Below are 20,946 nucleotides of genomic sequence, written 5' to 3' on the forward strand. Positions count from 1 at the left end.
TCCAGATGTACTGGGGTAAAATACCATCGATAAATGACTTCTAAAGAGTTCTCCCTTATGCTGGTGGAAATCAGTCTTTCATTGCCCATCAGCAAATCATTTTGCTTCTTTTTTCATTCGCTGGTCTCCTCTCTGAAACAGCATAGCTAAAGCAGCAACAATGAACCTGAGGCACTCCAGATATTCTTGGACTCCAACTCCCATTAACCCCAGCCAGACATGATGAGAGTTGTAGTCCACATTGGCCACCTATGGTTTCAGGTTTTCGTTTCTGAGCCAGTTCTACCAGATGCATACCTGCCTATCAGGCAGGAATATTGTTGAGATGCCAAGGGAAGAGATAGGTACACACAGTTCTATTAAAAGAATAAACTTTAACACTGGAAACAACCAGGGGGGCTTTCCTGATAAATGAGTAACTAAATGTCCTGAGTAAATCACAAGCAGTTGGGATAATACAAGCTTGCAGGAACTACTCGAGATGGGATATAAGAACTGGATTTTCCCATTTACATTGGCTATATTGGGAGACTGTCTTGCAGAAGGTAAAAACACTGAATCCTTTTTTGCTATGGATGCTAAAAAATCCTGGCTTGCGTATTCTAGAAAGTGTTTTTTCACTTTGTAGAGGTAGTTGCAATTAGTATGTTTCAATAAATGCCCACAAATCAAAATGAACTGATTCAATATACTTTAAAAAGTATAAAATCTGTATGTTCTCTTCCCTATTTTGTAATTTAAAATAACAAAAATCTACCCGTATAATAATGTGGGCCAATGTATATATGCATATATACCATTCCAGTATACCAGTCTTCCCCAAGTTGGTGCTTTCCAAATGCTTTATGCTACAACTGCCTTCCAACTAGCCTAGCTGTTGCTATGGAAGTCAAAAGCACCAGACCTTGAAATGTATGTTTTGGGGGAATTGGTGGAGAGCATTACTGAATGAAAATTACCAAGCATATAGATGGCTTGCTGGAGATGTTTTGCATGGCTTCTGCAAAGGTAAGGTTTTTTATTTAAAAAACATGATTAGTTTTACAAAAGGTAACGTTGAAGAGGCAGGCACCAAGTGCAAAAATACAAACCCTGCTGACTGAAAGTCCAGAGGTAGCATTATTATCAATTTACGGTGGGTTGGAAGGTGCACAGGCTATGATGGACTTGCTCACAAATTTATTGACAGCTACACAATTATTATAGCTAGGAAGTAGAAGGGGCAAGCAGAATATAAAATGGAAGAATGGTATAAAGAGGTGTGGGATATAGTTATTAACGATACATTAACATGTGCCATTAAGGTAAGACGGAATATGCAGGAGAAGTGATTTTGAGGAGATACGGAGGGTTTTTGTAGAATTTGTACTGTTAAAGTGGAAAGGGGTCAAACTTGCAAGCGGTGTTGAAAATTTGGGAGGTTGGATAGTTACAATGGAATGGTCTTGGTGGTGGGGTGCACACTTTTATTCTTATTTATGGTTATTTGTCAAGATAAAACAAAATTTTAAATAAATAAATGCAAACTCCAAATAAAAAGAAACACCTCGTTCCCTTCACTCAAAGGTAAAGTTCTGAGTCAAACCTTTTTGCGATGAGAGTGTCAATAAGCATGCAGCTGAAGGGTGATCCAGTTGAGAGTACAGTGGTACCTCGGGTTACAGATGCTTCAGGTTGCAAATGCTTCAGGTTACAGACTCCGCTAACCCAGAAATAGTACCTCAGGTTAAGAACTTTGCTTCAGGATGAAAACAGAAATTGCGCGGCGGCGGCACGGCAGCAGCGGGAGGCCTCATTAGCTAAGAATAGGTTAAGAACAGTTTCAGGTTAAAAACGGACCTCCGGAACAAATTAAGTATGTAACCAGAGGTACCACTGTATGTGCTTGGATTTTCAAAAAATCCAACCAGCATCTCTTAGAATGGCAGTGGTGCCCATCTGAGAGGTGCCAGAATTGAGTCCTGGTGAGTTCTAACTGTAAAAAGCCCTCGTTCTGCGTGACTGGAAGGTGTTGATACTTTTAACACCAGAAACATTATAATTAAAAAAAGCTGACTATGCAGGACGCATAATCTAAATAAAATGCGTCAGCCACTGTCAGGGAACTGCCATCGGAAGGAAGGGAAGTGAAAGGGCTCACACAGGTTGGGAGAGACTCAGCAGCTGAAGAGGGAACCAGTAGGGGGAGAGGAGCTGAGCTGAGGGAAAGGGAGCTGGAGGGATGGCTCAGAGACACTTCCAGCGAAAACAGTGGGGAGGTTTCAGGACCTCCTGTAGGGACACCCACTCCTCGCCGGAAACTGTCACGCAGAGAGTCCAGAAGACGTGTTTCCGTTAAGGAGCTTTTATGTTGGAAGCGATTCCGAAAGCAACCACTGTCGGAATCTGCCAGCGACTGACGGAGCCATGTTTAAGGGGCTCCGTTACAGACAGAGGTTTGCAAACTTGACCAAACTCTGAGGGACTAGGATTTTACACACAAGCAGCTCATCGTCCCATCACAGCATTCCGACAGTCTTCGTGAGCAGCTTGTGCAGGAGAAGGCATCATGAGCAACCCAGCCGGAACCGGAGAAGCAGGAGCTGGAGCGGGTCCAAGCCTGGAAGAAAGGTACCGGGTGTTGGAGGTCCAGCTAGCGCTGCAGACGGCGAGGCTTGAGGAGAGGAGGGCTCAGGATGCAGACAAAAAGGGGAAAGACACCCAGCTCGTCAGAAAGGTACCAGGATTGGTGCAGAAGTTTGGGGGGGAGCCCAAAGACTATCATGGCTTTCGGACAGAGATGCAATATGCCCTCAATCTGCAGTTTGATGAATTCCCTGACGAGGAATCACGAGTGGCTTTCGTGATTGGGCATCTTGAAAAGGGGGCGAGAGACTGGGTTAGACCCCTGATGGCAGCGAATAGTGACGTCCTAAAGGACACGATGAAGTTCTTTCGCGCCATGGATCTGATGTTTTCCAGCGATATTGAACAGGGAGTGGTCCGCAGACAGTTAATGGCTTGCAAACAGGGGAGCCGATCTGTCCGTGAGTACTGGACTGAGTTCACCATGTTGATCCATAAATTGGGGTGGGATCTATCGGCGGAACCCATTCAAATGCTCTTTGAAGAAGGGCTTTCTTCGGCTGTGAAAGACGAACTTTCCCGGGCGCCCAGGGCGGAGTCTATGGACCAGCTGACCAAATCAGCGCTGACCATAGGAGCGCGCCAGGAGGCGAGAGCATTGGAGAGGCGGGAAGGGAAGGGGGAACGTTGGAAGGAGTTCCGCATTCCAGACATTCCAGAGCCAACTTTCCCGCCGGCAGAGCCGATGGAAATCGGAACAGCGCGCGCGCGCGCAGTTTCAAAGCCCAGTGAGGGGGGAAAGAAGGAGGGAAAAGGCGCCCGGAAATGCTATCTCTGCCAACAGCCAGGTCACTTTGCCAGAGTCTGCCCCCAGAGGAAGGAATGGCAAGGGATGGTAGGAGCTGTGGAGGGAAGAGAGGAAGAAATACCGAAGCAAGTAAAAGCCAACGCCTGGCTGCCACCGTCGGGGCACAGCAGCCAGGCCAAAGAGCAGTGAAAGTGCCCACGCCAGAACCTCCTAAACCCGCCCTAGTGATAGAAGTGGCGCTAGAGCTGCCAAACGGACACCCTCTAAAGATAAAGGCGCTGTTGGACTCAGGCAGCTCCTGCAATTTCATGAGCAAAGAGTTTGCAGCTGAACACCAGATACAGACGATCCCTTTAAGCAACCCCCTGCAGGTGACCACGATCGATGGCAGGGAGCTGTTGGGAGGAGAAGTCAGCTTGCAGACCGTCCCAATGATAATGAAGGTGGCAAGGCACACCGAACTGATAGCGTTTAATGTGGCCACCTTGGGAGGAGCTCCCATTATATTGGGGATGAGCTGGCTAGCGTTACATGATCCGCTGGTGGGCTGGCATCAGAGAGTGGTTTCTTTTGGTTCAGCACATTGCTTAGAACACTGCAAAGAGGGAAAGGGTTTGGCAGGGGCCCAAGCCACCCTAGCAGGGACTGAAGTAACGGAGAACGTGAAGGTACCACGACAATACGCAGATCTCCGCGACGTCTTCAGCGAAAGGGAAGCTGACCAACTACCCCCGCATAGACCCTTTGACTGTCAAATAAATTTACTCCCTGGGGCACAGCTCCCTGTAGGCAAGCTGTACGCCATGTCAGACAGAGAGATGCAGGAGCTAAGAGAGTTCATTGACAAGAACCTGAAGAGAGGGTTCATCAGAGAGTCCAGGGCGGTGGGGGGCAGCCCAGTGTTTTTTGTGGATAAAAAAAACACGAACAAGCCGAGGCTTGTGTGTGACTTCAGGGCCTTAAATGCAGTGTCAGAACCAGTGGCTTTCCCTATGCCCAGGATTGACGACATTTTGACAAGGGTCAGGAAGGGAAAGATTTTTACTAAACTGGACCTAAGGGGGGCGTACAACCTGATACGAATAAGGAAGGGGGATGAATGGAAAACCACCATGTTCACCCCTTTGGGGGCATTTGAATATTTAGTTATGCCCTTCGGCCTACAAGGAGGCTCCGCGTGCTTTCAATCGTTTATGAACCATGTCCTGGGGCCTTTGCTTTACAAGAATTGTGTGGCCTTCTTAGACGACGTGTTGGTGTATTCTGAGAATGAGGAGCAGCATGTGAGAGACGTCAGAGAAGTGTTGAGCAGGCTGCAAGCCAACCAGCTGTGGGTGAAACTGGAGAAGTGTCAGTTTCATACCAAGGAGGTGGAATTCCTGGGGTATCGCCTGTCAGACAAGGGATTGGCCATGGATCCCGGCAAGGTCCAGGCGGTGCTGGAATGGAAAACACCCAAAACAAGGAAGGATGTGCAGAGGTTCCTAGGATTTGGGAACTTCTATCGTAAGTTCATCCGAAACTTTGCCCACCTGACGGCGCCCATTACGGACTGTCTCAGCAGTAAGAAGAAGTTCGTTTGGACTGAGGAGGCGGAGCGAGCATTTGAGGAACTAAAAAGGGCCTTCGCCTCGGAACAACAACTCCTGCATGTGGATTTACAAAAACCGATGAGAGTGGAAACTGACGCATCAGACAGAGCTATTGGGGCGGTGCTTCTGCAGCCAGGGAAGGAGGAGTCAGAGTGGAGACCGTGTGCTTTTTTTTCGCGAAAGCTGAACAAATCCGAGAGGAACTACACGGTGTATGACCGAGAACTACTAGCCATTCATGAGGCGTTCCGGAGATGGAGGCACCTGCTAATTGGCGCACAACATAAGGTGCAAGTGTGCACTGACCACAAGAACCTAGAGTATTGGAGGACGGCACGAGTGCTCAACCAACGGCAAGTGAGATGGGCCCAGGAGTTCTCCAAATTTAACTTTGAGATTTGTTACGTGCCAGGCCCAGAGAACATTAGGGCGGACGCTCTCTCACGCAAACCTGAATATTTGGAGGGGGAGGGAGCACCCGAAGAGAGACATGTCATTCCAGAGGACCGCTGGGTGTGTGGGGCGGCATTGGTGGGACAAAGAGAACTGGTAGAGGAAACAGAGAATGATGAATACGCCCAGAATAAGCTCAGAGGTCTTAGGGGTGAGGGAGAGGAACCAGGGGGTTTTGAGGAAAGAAATGGAGCTTTGTATTACAAAGGGGCACTGTATATCCCTGAAGGAGACTTAAGGGGGAGGGTACTCAAGCAGTTGCACGACAGCCCCACGGCGGGGCATTTTGGACAACACAAAACCATGTGGTTGGTCACCAGGGAATTTTGGTGGCCTAAGGTGAGGGAAGATGTACGGGAGTATGTAAGAGGGTGTGAGCAATGCCAGCGAGCCAAAGGGGAGAGGCGGGCACCGGCGGGGCTATTAGAACCCTTACCAACCCCAGAACGACCTTGGGAGGCAGTGTCGATAGATTTTATGACTGATCTGCCGAAGTCCAAGGGGAAAACAGCCATCATGGTGGTGGTAGACCTACTAACAAAGATGTGCCACTTTGTAGCCTGCTCGCATGCAGTCACGGCGGAAGAGACAGCGAAGTTATTTGTAGAACACATTTTTAGGTTGCACGGGCTGCCATTGAGGGTGGTCTCAGACCGAGGAAAACAATTTACTTCCAGGTTCTGGAGGAAGCTCATGAGCTTACTGCAGGTGGAGGTCAACTTTTCGACTGCCCGGCACCCTGAAACCAACGGGCAGGCGGAAAGAGCAAACGGGGTCCTCCAGCAATACCTGAGGTGTTATGTCAATGACAGAGAGAATGACTGGGTAGAAAAGTTGGCGCTGGCGGAATTTGCCTACAACAATGCCGAGAATGTGTCCACAGGGATGAGCCCCTTCTTGGCTAATTATGGGTGTCATCCCAGGGCTTTCCCAGGGGGAGAAGGGGAGAGATGGGGTGTCCCGGCAGCCGAGCATTTTGTAGAAGAAATGGAAGCAATCCATCGTCAGCTCCAACTCAACTTAGAAAGGGCGAAGGAAGAATACAAGAGGCAGGCAGACAAGAACCGAAGGGAAGGTGAAACCATAAGGGTGGGAGATAGGGTGTGGCTGTCAACCCAAGGGTTGCCGTTCAAAGGAGGTTGTAAGAAATTAAGACCCAGGAGATTGGGTCCCTTTGAGGTCATTCAACAGGTCAACCCAGTGGCTTTCAGGCTCCGGTTACCCAACCACATGAAACTGCACCCAGTATTTCACAGGTCGTTACTGTCACCGTATGAGGGGGGACGAGAAGGGATGGCCACTCGGGGACCGGTCATAGAAGAAAGGGAATGCAGCAGCCATGTGGCAGAAATCCTCGACGCCAGATGGAAGGGGGATCAGGTGGAGTATTTGGTAGCGTGGGAAGGAGAACCGGAGTCAGAAAACACTTGGGTAATGGCAGAAGATATCAATGACGAGGTATTGATAGAAACGTTCCATCAAAGGTTCCCAAGGAAACCTCAGCCTGTGGAGAGGTTCCGGAGGGAATACTTTGGGACCACCGATGAGGAGGAGGAGTTGGAAGGATTCTCGGAATCGGAAGGGGAAGGGGAGATGGACTCTGAGGAGGAGGAGTACTTCGAGACCAGGAACCGCAACAGGTGGAGAGAAGTGTTCGGGACATCGGAAGATGAAGGAAGTTCATTCCGGGGTTTTGCCTCCTCACCGCCCGTAGAGGAGGGGGCGAGAGGGGATGAAGGGGGCCCTGGAGGGGAGGTGGATGTCAGGGAACTGCCATCGGAAGGAAGGGAAGTGAAAGGGCTCACACAGGTTGGGAGAGACTCAGCAGCTGAAGAGGGAACCAGTAGGGGGAGAGGAGCTGAGCTGAGGGAAAGGGAGCTGGAGGGATGGCTCAGAGACACTTCCAGCGAAAACAGTGGGGAGGTTTCAGGACCTCCTGTAGGGACACCCACTCCTCGCCGGAAACTGTCACGCAGAGAGTCCAGAAGACGTGTTTCCGTTAAGGAGCTTTTATGTTGGAAGCGATTCCGAAAGCAACCACTGTCGGAATCTGCCAGCGACTGACGGAGCCATGTTTAAGGGGCTCCGTTACAGACAGAGGTTTGCAAACTTGACCAAACTCTGAGGGACTAGGATTTTACACACAAGCAGCTCATCGTCCCATCACAGCCACACTACTACTGAAATAGGCACATTTCAACCAAACAATTGGATAAAGTGGGCTTCCTTGGAGAGGGCCTTTCAAAAAAGGGCTCTTTTCTCAGTGGCTGCCTGCTGAATTTCAGATCGCTCCACTTTGCAGTTAGGGGTACCTGAACTGAATTTGACTCCAGGTTGTTTCTTAAAGTGTGTTTGTACGCTGAATAATTAACACCTCCCACTGAACATTTTTTCTAGGCAGGCTTTGTGACTTACCGAGCATAAAAAATGGAAATATTGCCCCATATTACTATAGTTTTAAAAACTATTACTTTCCAATGAAGCAAGATGAGAAGCTTTCCTATTTCTGTTTGCCTGGCTATACCACAGAAAGTGGAAGTCAAAATGGAAAGATCAACTGCACAATGAGAGGCTGGGCCCCAGTCCCTAAATGCTACCGTAAGTCAATGTGATTTGCCTTTCCAAATATAACAGATTTTTTTGCATGTAGCAGAGGTGGGGAACCGATGGCTCTTGGACCAATTTTGACCCATAAGGCTATATCCCCCTAGCCACTCCCACCTGTGTTAATCTGCTCAATGTCACTCGATGTCATATGCACATACCTGTGTGTTCTCTGTGGGGAATGTTCCAACAAAGCAGATCCCTGCAGAGAGCAGGTTTGAACCCTCCGCTCATCAGCTGGTGAGAGGGAAGTCTTGGCGGGTAGGTTGCTCCATGCGCACACACCATTTTGTGCATGCAAAGTAGCAGCTTCCATTGAAATCCCCTTATGGAAAAGTCCACTGTGCAAATCCTCAGCTCCACATCTGCAAAGGATTTCTGGATATAGTGTCAGGGACTGTGCTGAGGAGGAATGGTGAGAGCCTTCCCCTGCTCCTTCTCAGGATCCTGAATCTTCCCAGGAGCAGGAGGACAGTATAGATTTGGAGCAGTGGTTTGCAGAGGAGCATAGTTCAGAAGGCAGAAGCTGGGAAGAACTGGGTGGTGAACAGCTAGGAGAAAAAGAACTTGGGAGGGAGAGAACAGACTCCCTTTTGCTGGAAAGTGTTCAGCCGCTCAGCCCAAGATCAAGGAGAACAGATAAGGTGGCAGCACAGAAAGCACAGTGGTTGCGATATCAGGTTGCAAGACACAGAAGTAACTTGAATGACAAGGGGGGAAGTGGGTGGAATCCTTAATTGGGAGCACCTTCATTCCTAGAAATGGATTCTTTGTTCTCTCACTATGATCATTAACATTTCTAACTGGTAAGAGACTCCTTTTGCTTTGTTCTGCTTAGCTACTGCCAAAGGGGGGGGGGGGAGGAAGAAATGAAGGCTAAGAAGAGAGGTGCTCAAAGGTGAAAAAAAGTTACATTTTTAAGTAGAGCTACAGTGCACTTCAGAGGGACACAGGTGGAGCTGTGGGTTTAACCACTGAGCCTAGGGCTTGCCGATCAGAAGGTCGGCGGTTCGAATCCCTGCAACGGGGTGAGCTCCCGTTGCTTGGTCCCTGGTCCTGCCCACCTAGCAGTTCGAAAGCACGTCAAAGTGCAAGTAGATAAATAGGTACAGCTCCGGCAGGAAGGTAAACGGCATTTCCGTGCACTGCTCTGATTCGCCAGAAGTGGCTTAGTCATGCTGGCCACATGACCCGAAAGCTGTACGCTGGCTGTTAGGCTATTTCCGTTCCACCTTAAAAGGGAGCAGGCTGTGAGTCACAGAGTCTGCGTATTTCCTGTTCACAGGATGTTTATGTTTTCTGTTGATTTCGTTCTCTCTGTGTGTCGTCGACACTAAAGCAGGCAGTCATGAATTTCTGTGTTCTGATCAACGCTGAATAAACTTGTAAATAATGCTCTCCTGAGTGCAACTTTTGGCTGTGCATTATCTGCTGATAGAGTGTGCATGAGCTCTGGAATGTGGCAAGAAATGTTCTAGAAACTCATGTCGCTAATTGCTGATTCTGCGTGCCTACGGGAGATCGATGGATCGTCCGGCAGACAGCTTGGGGGCCATGATGGACTTTATCTCCCTGGCAGTATCCCAACACTGGCTCCCTCGTCCAATAAAGCGAGATGAGCGCCGCAACCCCAGAGTCGGCTACGACTGGACCAAATAGTCAGGGGTCCCTTTACCTTTTACAGTACACTTCATCTTCTCGTCTCCTATGCTATTTGATGCCCTGCTTGTGGCACCCAATCATCCTGGATACTAGGGTTGGCCCACCCATGAGGTCAAGGGGGGGGGGACTACCTCAGATGGCAGGGTTCACCAAGGAAGCAGATCCCAATGTCAATCGTTCTTCCTTCCTTGTCCCTGATGTAGATTTTCCCTCACCCCTTCTTTGAATGATGCCATTTGGGGGTCCACCTCTGGTGCCCAAATGTATTGGGCCAGTCCTGCTGGGTACTGTAGCTTATGGAGCTATTGGCATGTTAAGATGAGTGCCTCCAAGTCATTTCCATCAATACAAATTCTCTGCCACCTAGATGTGTTAATGAAGGGATCGCCTAATGCTTTCTCCATCTTTTCATTCAACACATCTGATTGTTTAGAGAAATGTACCAAACCCGCCTTGGAGAATGGTGTTTTCTCGGATATGAAAATGTCCTACAAAATCTGGGAGAGACTGCAATACAGTTGTAATTCAGGTTATCAGATTCCTGGAGGTCCCAGGGATAAAACTATACAGTGTCTTGAAGGTGGATGGTCAGCTCAGCCACAGTGTACAGAAACAACAGGTATGGCTTTAGATAATATTTTCCCTCCCACCCCACCTGAAGAGTTGTTCCTAAGGTTGAAAGCTATGTTCTCACCTGATGTATTAGGTGATCATCCAGCAGAGATAATTTCATGGGAATTTTTTTTTTTTTTTTACCTTGGATAAGGAATCTTGTTTTTGTATGGCTATTTCAAGTGAATTTGTGGATGGGCACAAAACTAGTCTAGAACAAAACACTTTGGAAGCAGAATTCTCAAGAAAAGCCTTTTAGCTCTTGAATTTTCTTGGAGGGGAGCAGAACGGCTTACAAAGATGAGTCATTTGATAGCCCAGGCTTGCAATAAAAAAAATACATCGCACAAAAGGAAAAGAGGTTGGAAGGGAGGAGGGAAGAAAAAGTAAACCCAGGCACTGATTCTTAGTTACAGAGTTCTTATAAATGACCAGCTGGAATCAGTACCATTCAAGGAGAGAAGGGAAAATAGCTGCTGTTTGCACATCTGAGCTAAGTAACTGCAGCCTGGTGCGGTGGCATTTTCTAGATGACCAATTGCTGGAAGGAAGAATCTGAAAGGGTTCGCTTCCCCCTTGTTACACCTGTGCAATACAACTAAACTGGAAAGACATTTAAAATTAACATTTTGTAAAATGTGCTTCTTAAATTGGTGGTGTTTGTAGGGGGCTGGGGCCTCAAACTGGGTATTTACGGCAACCAGGATGTTTTCCAGCATCATTGTGTCCAGTATTACTATTTTTTTTGCATCACTGGGCTAGCTTGCCAGTAGAGGGAGCTGCCAGCCTGCTCTTTTCCCTGCATTGTCAGCAAAACCAAGCGAGTGTCTATAGCAATCTCCACTAGAAATATGGCACAGAAAACAGGGGCATGTTCACTGCTGTATATACCGTATTTTTCGCACCATAGGACACACTTTTTCCCTCCTAAAAAGCAAGGGAAAATGTGTGTGCGTCCTATGGAGCGAATGCAGGGGGGAGGCAGGCGGGAAAAGCCCCCAAGAGCCGCACACAAGCTTCGTGCGCTCTTGCGGGCTTTTCCCCAGGAGAGAAAAGGGACTGACTGGCTGCATCAGTCCCTTCTCCCACCTCCCAGAAAAGCCAGGAGAAGCCGCGCAGCCCCTTTAAAGAGCTGGCGGCTTCTGCCGGTTTTGCGGGAGGTGGGGGAATCCCCCCCCCACCTCCCAGAAAAGCCACACTTTGACCACTGGAAAGTCCACCTCAGCCTCCCCAGATTTCCACTGAGACGGCCAGGCTAATCTCGATGGCTATAAATCAGGCTCAGCATTATTAACTGGACTTAGATAAGCCATGGTTCCCCTTCCTACCCTCCTCTGAGGCTCGATTTAAAGCAGCAAAGCGGACGGGAGCCGCCCGCTTTGCTGCTTTAAATAGTTTAGTGCAACATTTGATTCAGAATATTTTTGTGTGTGTTTTCCTCCTCTAAAAACTAGGTGAGCCCTATGGTCAGGTGCGCCCTATGGTGTGAAAAATACGGAAATTGATAAGGTCATAAAAGCGATAGTCCCTTTCAAATGAATTCGCTTTGCAAAAGGAGCTGTCCCGAAAAAGCAAGGGATCTTTTTTGTTTGTTTGTTTCATATGGTGATTGCAACAAAGGTTAGGGGACACAAGAGACCACAAATTGACAGAAATGTCACAATTTAAGACTGTAGTTCGATGTACACTTTGGCTGGATCTAGTCACATCAAAGAAGCGTTTCAGTTTAAAACGCTGTAAATTTAAACAGGGAAAACAGGTAGAGACAAACGGGACTCCACGTCCACTGTCTAGTGGTACAATGTTATATCACACATATAAATCGCTTTTTCTTTACCAGTCTAGCTGAGTCCTTTCTTACTTGGCAGTAAGTCCCATTGAACTCAATAGTTTTGGCTAAACATGCATAGGAGGAAGTTTAGATTTATATCTCTCTGGTCCTCCCAAAGGAGCCAAGGAGGGAATGGGAACGTAATGCATATGAGTGGTTCGTTTCAATGATACAATCTGACAATTACGAATAAATTTACTTGATTTAGCCACACAGTTTTGGGGAGCTAATGGCAATGTGTTTTTATACTGCATTTCCACCCAGTTGGGAGTCATTTACTTTCAGCTGATGTTAAATTTATGTTGTTCACCAATATGAACTAACACAAGTAGGATTGCACCTTGCCCTCTACAGCCACAAATGGAGGCTTTGAGAATCAATCTGAGATCAGCTGAGACCAAGCTGAGATCATATTGCACCTGTTTTGTTTGTCTGCACACTCACCTGCCAGTTATACTTTGCTCCCAGATCATTCATGGCCTCAAAAAAAGAACCCAAAATAAATCCACGAAATGTTCTGATTTTGTATGCCTGCAATTATTCACTATCCCACCCCCCGCTTCCTTTCTTATTTCCAATGTCCATCTGGCGGCTCTGCCATTTCATGCTGAAGACATCAATCCACTTCTTGTTTTTAAGAGATGTGCTCAGCACCAGACCTGGTACATGGCCGCTACCACACAGCCCAGAGAACGTTCAGCCGGAAGGAAAAGCTCAAATATGAATGTGATGACGGATATCGTACGGCGGGAGGCCACACAATGGAAGAAGCACATTGTGAACCTCAAGGCTGGTCCCTGACTCCTAAATGCACCAGTATGTTGAATTTCCAACGCTTCTTCTGCGACTGTCTTGGCTTTGCCTTGTACAACATTTGCTTGGGCTAAAGCAAAAGTTCAGGCAAAGGACCTGGCATTTTCAAAAATGGAAAATGGAAGCCTTGCTCTTTTTCATTCTTGCATTTCTTAGAATTGGGATGTTCGGCACTGAGTCCTGTCGAACACGGAGGTGTTGATCCCAACAAGGGAAGCTACGAAGAAGGAGATGTGGTTCAGTTCTTCTGCTTGGAAGGTTATTCATTAAAGGGGTCAGAATTAATTCAGTGCTATTACTTTGGCTGGTACCCAGAACCTCCAGTTTGTGAAGGTAATTCATCATGACATTGGAGCTAGGGGTTTTCTGTATTCTGCAAAGCACCTCCCCCCCTTTTAATCTCTGTCCCCCCATAATATCAGTACCACAGCCAATTATTTTTCTTTTATATATGTTGAAAAATGGGAAGAATAAGCTGAATCATCTGATGAAAAGTCTTTGAATGTTTACATGTCTTTATGTAGCAGGGTTGTTTGGTTTTTGAACTGCTTATTCTTCTGAAAATGGATGAATTTAATTTTCTGCTATTTGAAAGCAGGTTTGGCATCCTTTCTCCATTTTTGCTGTTTGAGGAGAAGGAGTGATAGCTGCCTTTTATTGATTTGCTGAATTTAACAGAAGAGGAATGTGTACAAATAAACCCTGATTTTGTAAGCTGTTTTACCCTGATCTATGTTTAGAGCATAGCTGTCAACTTTTCCCCTTTCTTGTGAGGAATCCTATTCGGAATAAGGGAATTTCCCTTAAAAAAGGGAAACATTGACAGCTGTGGTTTAGAGACATGAGAAATCCTTCGCCCGGCTACTCGTAAGTAGCTATTCTTACTGGGGAGGAGAGTTACTCTTCCAAACATACAATTCTGGGATTTCTAAAGGATTGTATGATGTTATAAAACCTAACCTGATTCTTTCCCCTCCGCCCATTTTTAACCAGAAAGAAGAAACAAGTGTCCTCCTCCACCTCAGCCCCCTCACGCCAATGTGCTAACCAGTTTAAGAACCTTCCGCCACGGAGACACATTGCGTTTGGAGTGTGAGCATCCCTTTCAGATTGCAGGAGAGGAAGAAATCCGATGTGAGAATGGCAGGTGGACTTCGCCTCCCAAATGCATCGGTCAGTTGTCTTGCGAAACCGGACACTGGGGATTTAAAAGATCCTTACGTTTTGGAAGGTTGTCAATTTAGAGCTTTTGAGAATGGACCTAGAATTGGAGCCTCTCCCTTGGCACACACTCTGGAGAGCCAGTGTGGTGTAGTGGTTATGAGCGGTGGACTCGTAATCTGGGGAACCGGGTTCGCGTCTCCGCTCCTCCACATGCAGCTGCTGGGTGACCTTGGGCCAGTCACACTTCTCTGAAGTCCCTCAGCCTCACTCACCTCACAGCGTGTTTGTTGTGGGAGAGGAAGGGAAAGGAGAATGTTAGCCGCTTTGAGACTCCTTCAGGGGAGTGAAAGGCGGGATATCAAGTCCAAACTCCTCTTCCTCCTCCTCTTGGCCCTAAATTATGCAGTGGACCAACAACAGGTGAAGCTAGAGCCAATGATAAGCAGAACCCACCCGATGACGGGTTGTGAGGAAGAAGGCAGGCAGATGGGGGCAGGATGAGGGCAAACAGGACAATTCAGCTGTGCCTCATTTGCCTTGAAGGAGCAGCCTTTACAGTCCTATTAGGGATTGGCAAACATGCCTGTTTGGGTCCCTATCACTCTCACAAGTTTTTACCCGTAACTCTGTTCCGTTTGTGCTGTAATCTTCCCAACATTTTAATGCATATTTAAACATGCATTTTCAAAATACACAGTTCGATGCATTCTTAACTAAAGGAGCTAATAACCACCAGTATCACCTCTCTTTTCAAACCAGCCTAAGGTCCAATTTGTGGATAAGAAAGTGTTTTGTTTTGTTTTCAGATGGCCCCAAAAAACCCTCAAGCCAGTTAAATAAGCATATCTTGGATACCCTTCACATTCATCAACAGCTGAGAGAATGCCTATTTTTATCAAAAGGCTAAATTAATTCATGAATATCAAATGCTAAGGGTCTTTCTGTATGAACTACGGAACTATTGATAAACCAGAATTTATTACTATTGTTGTTATTATGTATTTATTTATTTATGCCCTGCCTTTTTTCCTAACAGGGAGTCAAGGAAGCTTACAGATAAAAATAAGAACAGCTAAAAACATAGGGAAAAACAATTAAACATTGATAGAATTTAAACTATATATACATAAAAAATATATTAACAACAACAACAAAACTAAAGGAGCTACATTCTAACATTCAAAAAAGTACAAAATCTAGTGGATAGCTAAATGCCAATCAGCACATTAGGCCAAGAGGTGCAGATGAGACAATGCCATGTAGGAATTCACAAATATCAGAATTGCCCTCTTTCCATGACAAGGAGTTTGACCAGCACCCAGGAAGTTTGTTGTGGGTGAATTCTGAAATTTCTCCACTGTCTCTCAGAACCTCACACAACTTAATCTTAATGCTCGTTCAACATGACAAAGTGGAAACTGCAAAGATGCAGAAGGAAACTGACATTGAGAGTGTCATTTGTATGATTATTTGATAAAACGCATGGATGCCAATGAAAAGACTTCTGTTTCCATTCCTTTTTTATTTTTCAGATGTTGGCAGGACAGGAAGCACAGAAGGTCGTCACGGCTTACAAACTGAAGGGAGCTGCAGTTCCCTACCCATAGTTGAAAACAGTTTTATTTTTAATAACATCAATCCTTCACTGGCAAGCTACAAAACTGGTTCTGTAGTGGAATACAGATGTAAACCCTTCCATCTGATAGAAGGACCTAACACAATTCGCTGTGTCCAAGGAAACTGGACAACCCCCCCAGTTTGTTTAAGTAAGTACTGGAGGAGAATGTAGAAATTACTACAAGGTGCTCTCTGTGGGGCTACCTTTGAAGGTGACTCAGAAACTACAACTAATCCCGAAAGCGGCTGCCAGACCGGTGACTGGGAGAGGCTGCTGGGACCATATAACCAGTGCTTTTTTTCTAAAAAAAATGTTTACAGTAGAGGTACTCTCATTTTGACACAAGAAAACCACCATTTTATAGTTCAAATCGGTGTACAATATATGGACAAACATACAAAGATTCACAAAATGTTTAGGGGTATGCGTACCCCTACGCCCCCCCCCCCCAGAAAAAAGCACTGCATAAAACACCAGTCTTAAAGGATCTAAATTGGCTCCCAGTACGTTTCCAAGCAGAATTCAAAGCCTTGGTGCTGACCTTATAAAGCCCTAAACAGCTTTGGCCTTGTATACCTGAAGGAGCATCATTCAGCCCAGATACTGAGATCCAGCGATTCCCTGACTGCGAAAAGTGAGGTTGCAGGGAACCCAGCAGAGGGTCTTTTCGGTAGTGGCGCCCACCTTGTGGAATGCCCTCCCTTCAGATGTCAAGGAAATAAACAACTATCTGACTTTTAGAAGACATCTGAAGGCAACCCTGTTTAGGGAAGTTTTTGACGTTTGATATCTTACTGTGCTTTTTATTTATTGTAAGCCGTGCAGTCAGGCATGATTGTGTCAGTGTCTCTAGGGTGGAACAGTATGAGAAAAGCAGATCATATTCACTAGCAGCTCAGGATACCCCCCCCCCCCCAGTATCAACATTCTGGGTCAGGTAGGCTTTTATGTGAGGGAATAATTGGATGTCAGTTATTCTGTTCTTTGTTCCAGATATAAGCCACTTGATTATTGATCTTTGCCCTGCAGAACCATGTTTGGTCAATGAAGAAAACATCAGAAATCATAACGTAGCAATGAAATGGAACCTGGAAGAAGAATTATATTTCCTACACGGAGACATTATTGAATTGGTGTGCAAGCCAGGATACGTTTTGCCACCGTTGATTGGCGATGCTCAGTTGCTGGCGCAGTGCAATCGGGGAGAATTAAAATATCCCAAATGTGTTTCAAAAGGTAACACTACATTGAATTCCACCCATTATGTTTGATCTGCAGTTTTGTGCTCTATCAATTTGAATCCTATTTGCACAACACTCTTCCTCAGAGAAGCTCAGAATGGCACAACTGGGTTTTTCTTTCCTAACAAACCCCTGTGTGGTAGATTGGTATGATACATAGTGATTTCTATAAGGTGCACCTGTAAACTTCGCTGAAAAGGGCTTTTCAATCCAGATTTCACTAGTCCAAGTCTCAGTGCATTTCCCATTATATCAGGGATGGCTAATCTACAGCACTCAGTCTGCTCCACAATACATTTTTTTGTGGCTCCCCCAAATCTCCCTCAAAGTATCTGTCTATATTTATCTATATGACTGTTCCCATCTGTTCTCTGCTGTAATATTCTGATGCCTAAACATTTTCATATCCTCCAAGCCACTCCAAATTTGTCTATTTTAGTTAGTTAGGTGTTTTTTAATGAATCTAAAATTATTTTTTAAAAAAGAGAGAGAGATACGGATTGCTCTCATACACACCACTTCCCATTTTTTTATTTTCTTTAAAAATATTGGTTATTTTTAAAATAAAAAATGTATTTATTTATTCTACTGACCTCTCCTCTGAGATGCCAATATGTTTTTGTGCCTCCCCAGCCCCTAAACGTGTTTTTTTTAAAAAAAGGAAAATTGGCCACTGCAACTTTGTCATACAGAGCCCAGAGGGTTGACAATTGGTCAGTGCAGCCCTTGACTACAAAGGCTTGGCAACATTCCATGATATGATTCTGCCTCGTTTCTTATTAAACCTGACCAAGAGAGGAATTTTCTTTGCTGCTTTGCCCGGGAAAATCTGCTGTTTAGCACTGAATCGGAACAAACAGCAATCGGACACACACATTCCAAGATGTCTCCAAGAGTGTTCCTTCAGAACTGGCTTGTGAAGAGAAGGCTGGCGCCACAAATTGGTCCTGCAAACTATTTTCTTAGGGTCACTTTCTCTCTTCTGTTTAAACACATTGCTCTCATTTTGCAGACCCAGACGAAAGCTGTGGCTCTCCACCTTCCATAAAAAATGGAGTCGTCATGGGCTTGTTGACAGCGGACTATGCTCATGGTTCATCAGTAGAGTATAGTTGCCATGAATACCATTTTTTGCAAGGTTCGAGGAAGGTGTCCTGTTCCATGGGTCACTGGACTACCCCACCAACTTGCATAGGTACTGTGCAATGTTGCTATTTCCCCCCCAGCATAGTGACAACTTGGAAAATGCCTTATTAACTTGATTCATTGCCCACTGCTTCTGTCTGGTGTTGCTCAACTAATAAACGCTGGGAAAAGCCAGCATTACTTGATGTAAGGCTTTATAGAAGGGGACGGCTCATAGCTCAGGGAGGAGAGCATGCAGAAAGTAACTTATTGATTGCCGTTGACTAAAAAGGTAAAAGGTAAAGGACCCCTGGACGGTTAAGTCCAGTCAAAGGTGACTATGGGGTTCATAGAATCATAGAATCATGATTGATTGGTTGGCAGGAGCTGGGACAGAGCAATGGGAGCTCACTGTCACGGGGATTCGAACTGCCGACCTTCTGATCGGCAAGCCCAAGAGGCTCAGTGGTTTAGACCACAGTGCCACCCGCATTCCTCTTGTTGACTAAAACCACAACTGACCACTCTAATGAATGTTGTAGTACATAGATCATAAAAAACAGCAAACATTTCTAATTAAACTCATGCTATGAGAATATTAACACTGCATTCATTTTCCAAGAGCCGTGCACCTTATCAGCAGAAGAGATGGCAAAGAATCACTTGGATCTAAGATGGAGTTTTGACAATCGACCGTATTTCCTCCATGGAGAATTTGTTGAATTTGTGTGCAAAGCGTACTACTTCAGCTCACCTTCAAGTTCAGCATCTGATTTTAGAGCACAGTGTCAGAATGGACAACTGTTGTATCCACAATGTGTACGGATTAGGGGGTAAGCAATTGATGCCGCAATTGTGTAACGCTGCCTTGGGAGTAAGCCCCCACCGAACTCTGTGAAACTTACTTTTGAGTATACCTACTTAGGATTGTATGATAAACGACCTGTGAAGCATGGAAGAAATTCATTCATGCATATTTCAAACTTATTATATATTTGGAAATATATAATATATATTTGGAAAATATATATTATTTTATATTTGGAAAAGTATATTTGGAAAGTGTATGTTAGCTTAGAAACCTTGTATTTGAAGTGCTAGATCTTCATTTGTAGAAAGGATTCAACTTGGGGGTTCATTCAAGACATACAATCTTTCAAGCGCCTAACTTGAGTACTATCTGTGAGGATGGAATTGCTGCTTATAGATTTTCCCTAGCCTTTTTTTCTTAAGGGTTAGTGGAGCAAAATGGCTCTCCCTGTTGCATCTTTATGCCTCAAATCAAGTTTTGTTGGTAATAGCTGTTGTTGTTTACCATGTCTCTAATTTGAGTGACTTCAGGGTATTTTGGTTTGGGTTTTTTTTTTTTTTAGGTAAAAGAGAGCTGAATAAATAATGTTTGGTTGGCTTGTGGACTCTTTTCCATGTTGCAAGCTAATTGCCAATATGAACTTTGTATATCTGCTGTATATTTGCACAAGACTAATTGAGATAACTGCTGATCTCAACTTAGAACATCATTTGGAGATGTTCATAAGGCACCTATAATTTTATCAGGACAAGTTACTTCTTGTTTATTGTTGTAACAATTGTTTTCTCAAAATTTACCTTCTGTACCATGAGAATAAATAAAAACTGTATTAAAAAAATCTAAGTGGTTTACATTTCAACAAAAATCAATTTAGATTGATGCAAAGATACAAATTCCACATTTGATGCAGCTGCTGCTAATCATAATTATCATACACATTTTAAGCAATATAATTTAGCAATAAATGACCCAGAAATGCCTGTCAATGCAGCATGATGGCCTTCCTTGATGTTTTTGCCGCAGTGCAGAGCAAACATGGGATGAACTCTTTTGATTAAACATTGGGAAAGGTCAGGAGGAAAGCAAAATATTTATCTCCCTTCTTCCATGAAAAGTATGCCTGTAAAGTATTATTGAATCAGAAGCCAGCCTAACTGAATTTGCGAGATTCTTACTGGCCTTGCAAACAAACAAACAAACAAACAAACAAACAAACAAACAAACAAACACCTCAGCTAAGGATATTTCCTCACCTGAACTTTCAGATGTAGTTTTGTCAATTCCCTTATCATCTGGCCTCAGAGAGCTGCTGATTTTGGCTTTCTTTTTGGAGACCAGGGGATGGATTTTGCAGTTCCTACAGCACCTTGCAATAAGGCTTCACAGTATTTTCAGCCTAGGACAGAATAGGGGAAAGTTGAAAAACTGGGCTCTTGTGTCTTCATGGTCTATCACTGCAGTAAGCTTGGGGCAGCCCACACCTCCAGACCTAACTTTAATTTGTTGTCAGGAGCAGCAAGGAGTAGGACTCAGCAACACCATGTAGTCAAAACACCCTCCAAAATTTGGAGAGGGCCTTGTAATTATTCCCAGAAAGGAAAAGGAACAATGAATGCTCTAAGCATAGCCTTTTCAGAATAACCCAGCCATGACTGAGAAGGAATGGTCCTTTAGAGTTCTAACTCTTGATTTATAGTAATAGAACCAGAATAGAGAAATCACTAAGAAACCCTACTAGCATTTTAAAATATCTCTCCACCTCTCCTTCCATCTTCCTGTCTCATCTATCTTATTCCCCACAAAGACTTGTGCCAGTCAGAGTTCCATGCAGGGAGTCATTCAAAATCATATGGAGAATGTGTCATCAACATTTAAGCAACCCTGCTCAAAAATGGTCATTATTCCACTTAATACAGATTTATTGAAATCTTCAGCAGACTAAGCCTTTTATATTTATTTATTAAAAAGCCTTCCAGACCACCCTCAGTCAAAGGATTCCAGTGAAATGTCCAGGCATTGAAAAATACAATATAGGAAAACAATGTAT

General features: G+C 45.1%; 1 protein-coding gene across 4 annotated transcripts; it reads left to right on the top strand.

Annotated features, from left to right (window-relative positions):
* The first annotated feature begins 419 nt into the window (after positions 1 to 419).
* On the top strand, positions 420 to 19,737 carry F13B (coagulation factor XIII B chain). 4 transcript variants are annotated; one of them, XM_081010323.1, is made up of 11 exons: positions 420 to 545; positions 7,816 to 8,016; positions 10,118 to 10,303; positions 12,767 to 12,943; positions 13,097 to 13,273; positions 13,934 to 14,113; positions 15,637 to 15,870; positions 16,716 to 16,958; positions 17,976 to 18,158; positions 18,711 to 18,921; positions 19,462 to 19,737. In XM_081010323.1, the coding sequence occupies exons 1-11, from the start codon at positions 482 to 484 to the stop codon at positions 19,463 to 19,465; spliced, it is 1,860 nt and encodes a 619-aa protein (XP_080866449.1). In that variant the 5' UTR covers positions 420 to 481; the 3' UTR covers positions 19,466 to 19,737. The 4 variants fall into 4 exon arrangements, with proteins under 4 accessions (XP_080866449.1, XP_080866450.1, XP_080866452.1 ...); XM_081010324.1 differs by having other exon boundaries at positions 421 to 545; positions 16,752 to 16,958; XM_081010325.1 differs by having other exon boundaries at positions 446 to 545; positions 7,820 to 8,016.
* The last annotated feature ends 1,209 nt before the right edge of the window (positions 19,738 to 20,946 follow it).

The sequence above is a fragment of the Podarcis pityusensis genome (assembly GCF_964106645.2).
Source record: "Podarcis pityusensis genome assembly, chromosome: 6".
Classification (NCBI taxonomy): Eukaryota; Metazoa; Chordata; class Lepidosauria; order Squamata; family Lacertidae; genus Podarcis; species Podarcis pityusensis.

Coding starts and splice junctions, on each gene's coding strand:
- F13B (XM_081010323.1), top strand. CDS start 482: ATGGGATATAAGAACTGGATTTTCCCATTTACATTGGCTATATTGGGA. Junction 12,944..13,096: donor CCTGACTCCTAAATGCACCA/GTATGTTGAATT, acceptor TGCATTTCTTAG/AATTGGGATGTTCGGCACTG. Junction 16,959..17,975: donor TCCCAAATGTGTTTCAAAAG/GTAACACTACAT, acceptor CTCATTTTGCAG/ACCCAGACGAAAGCTGTGGC.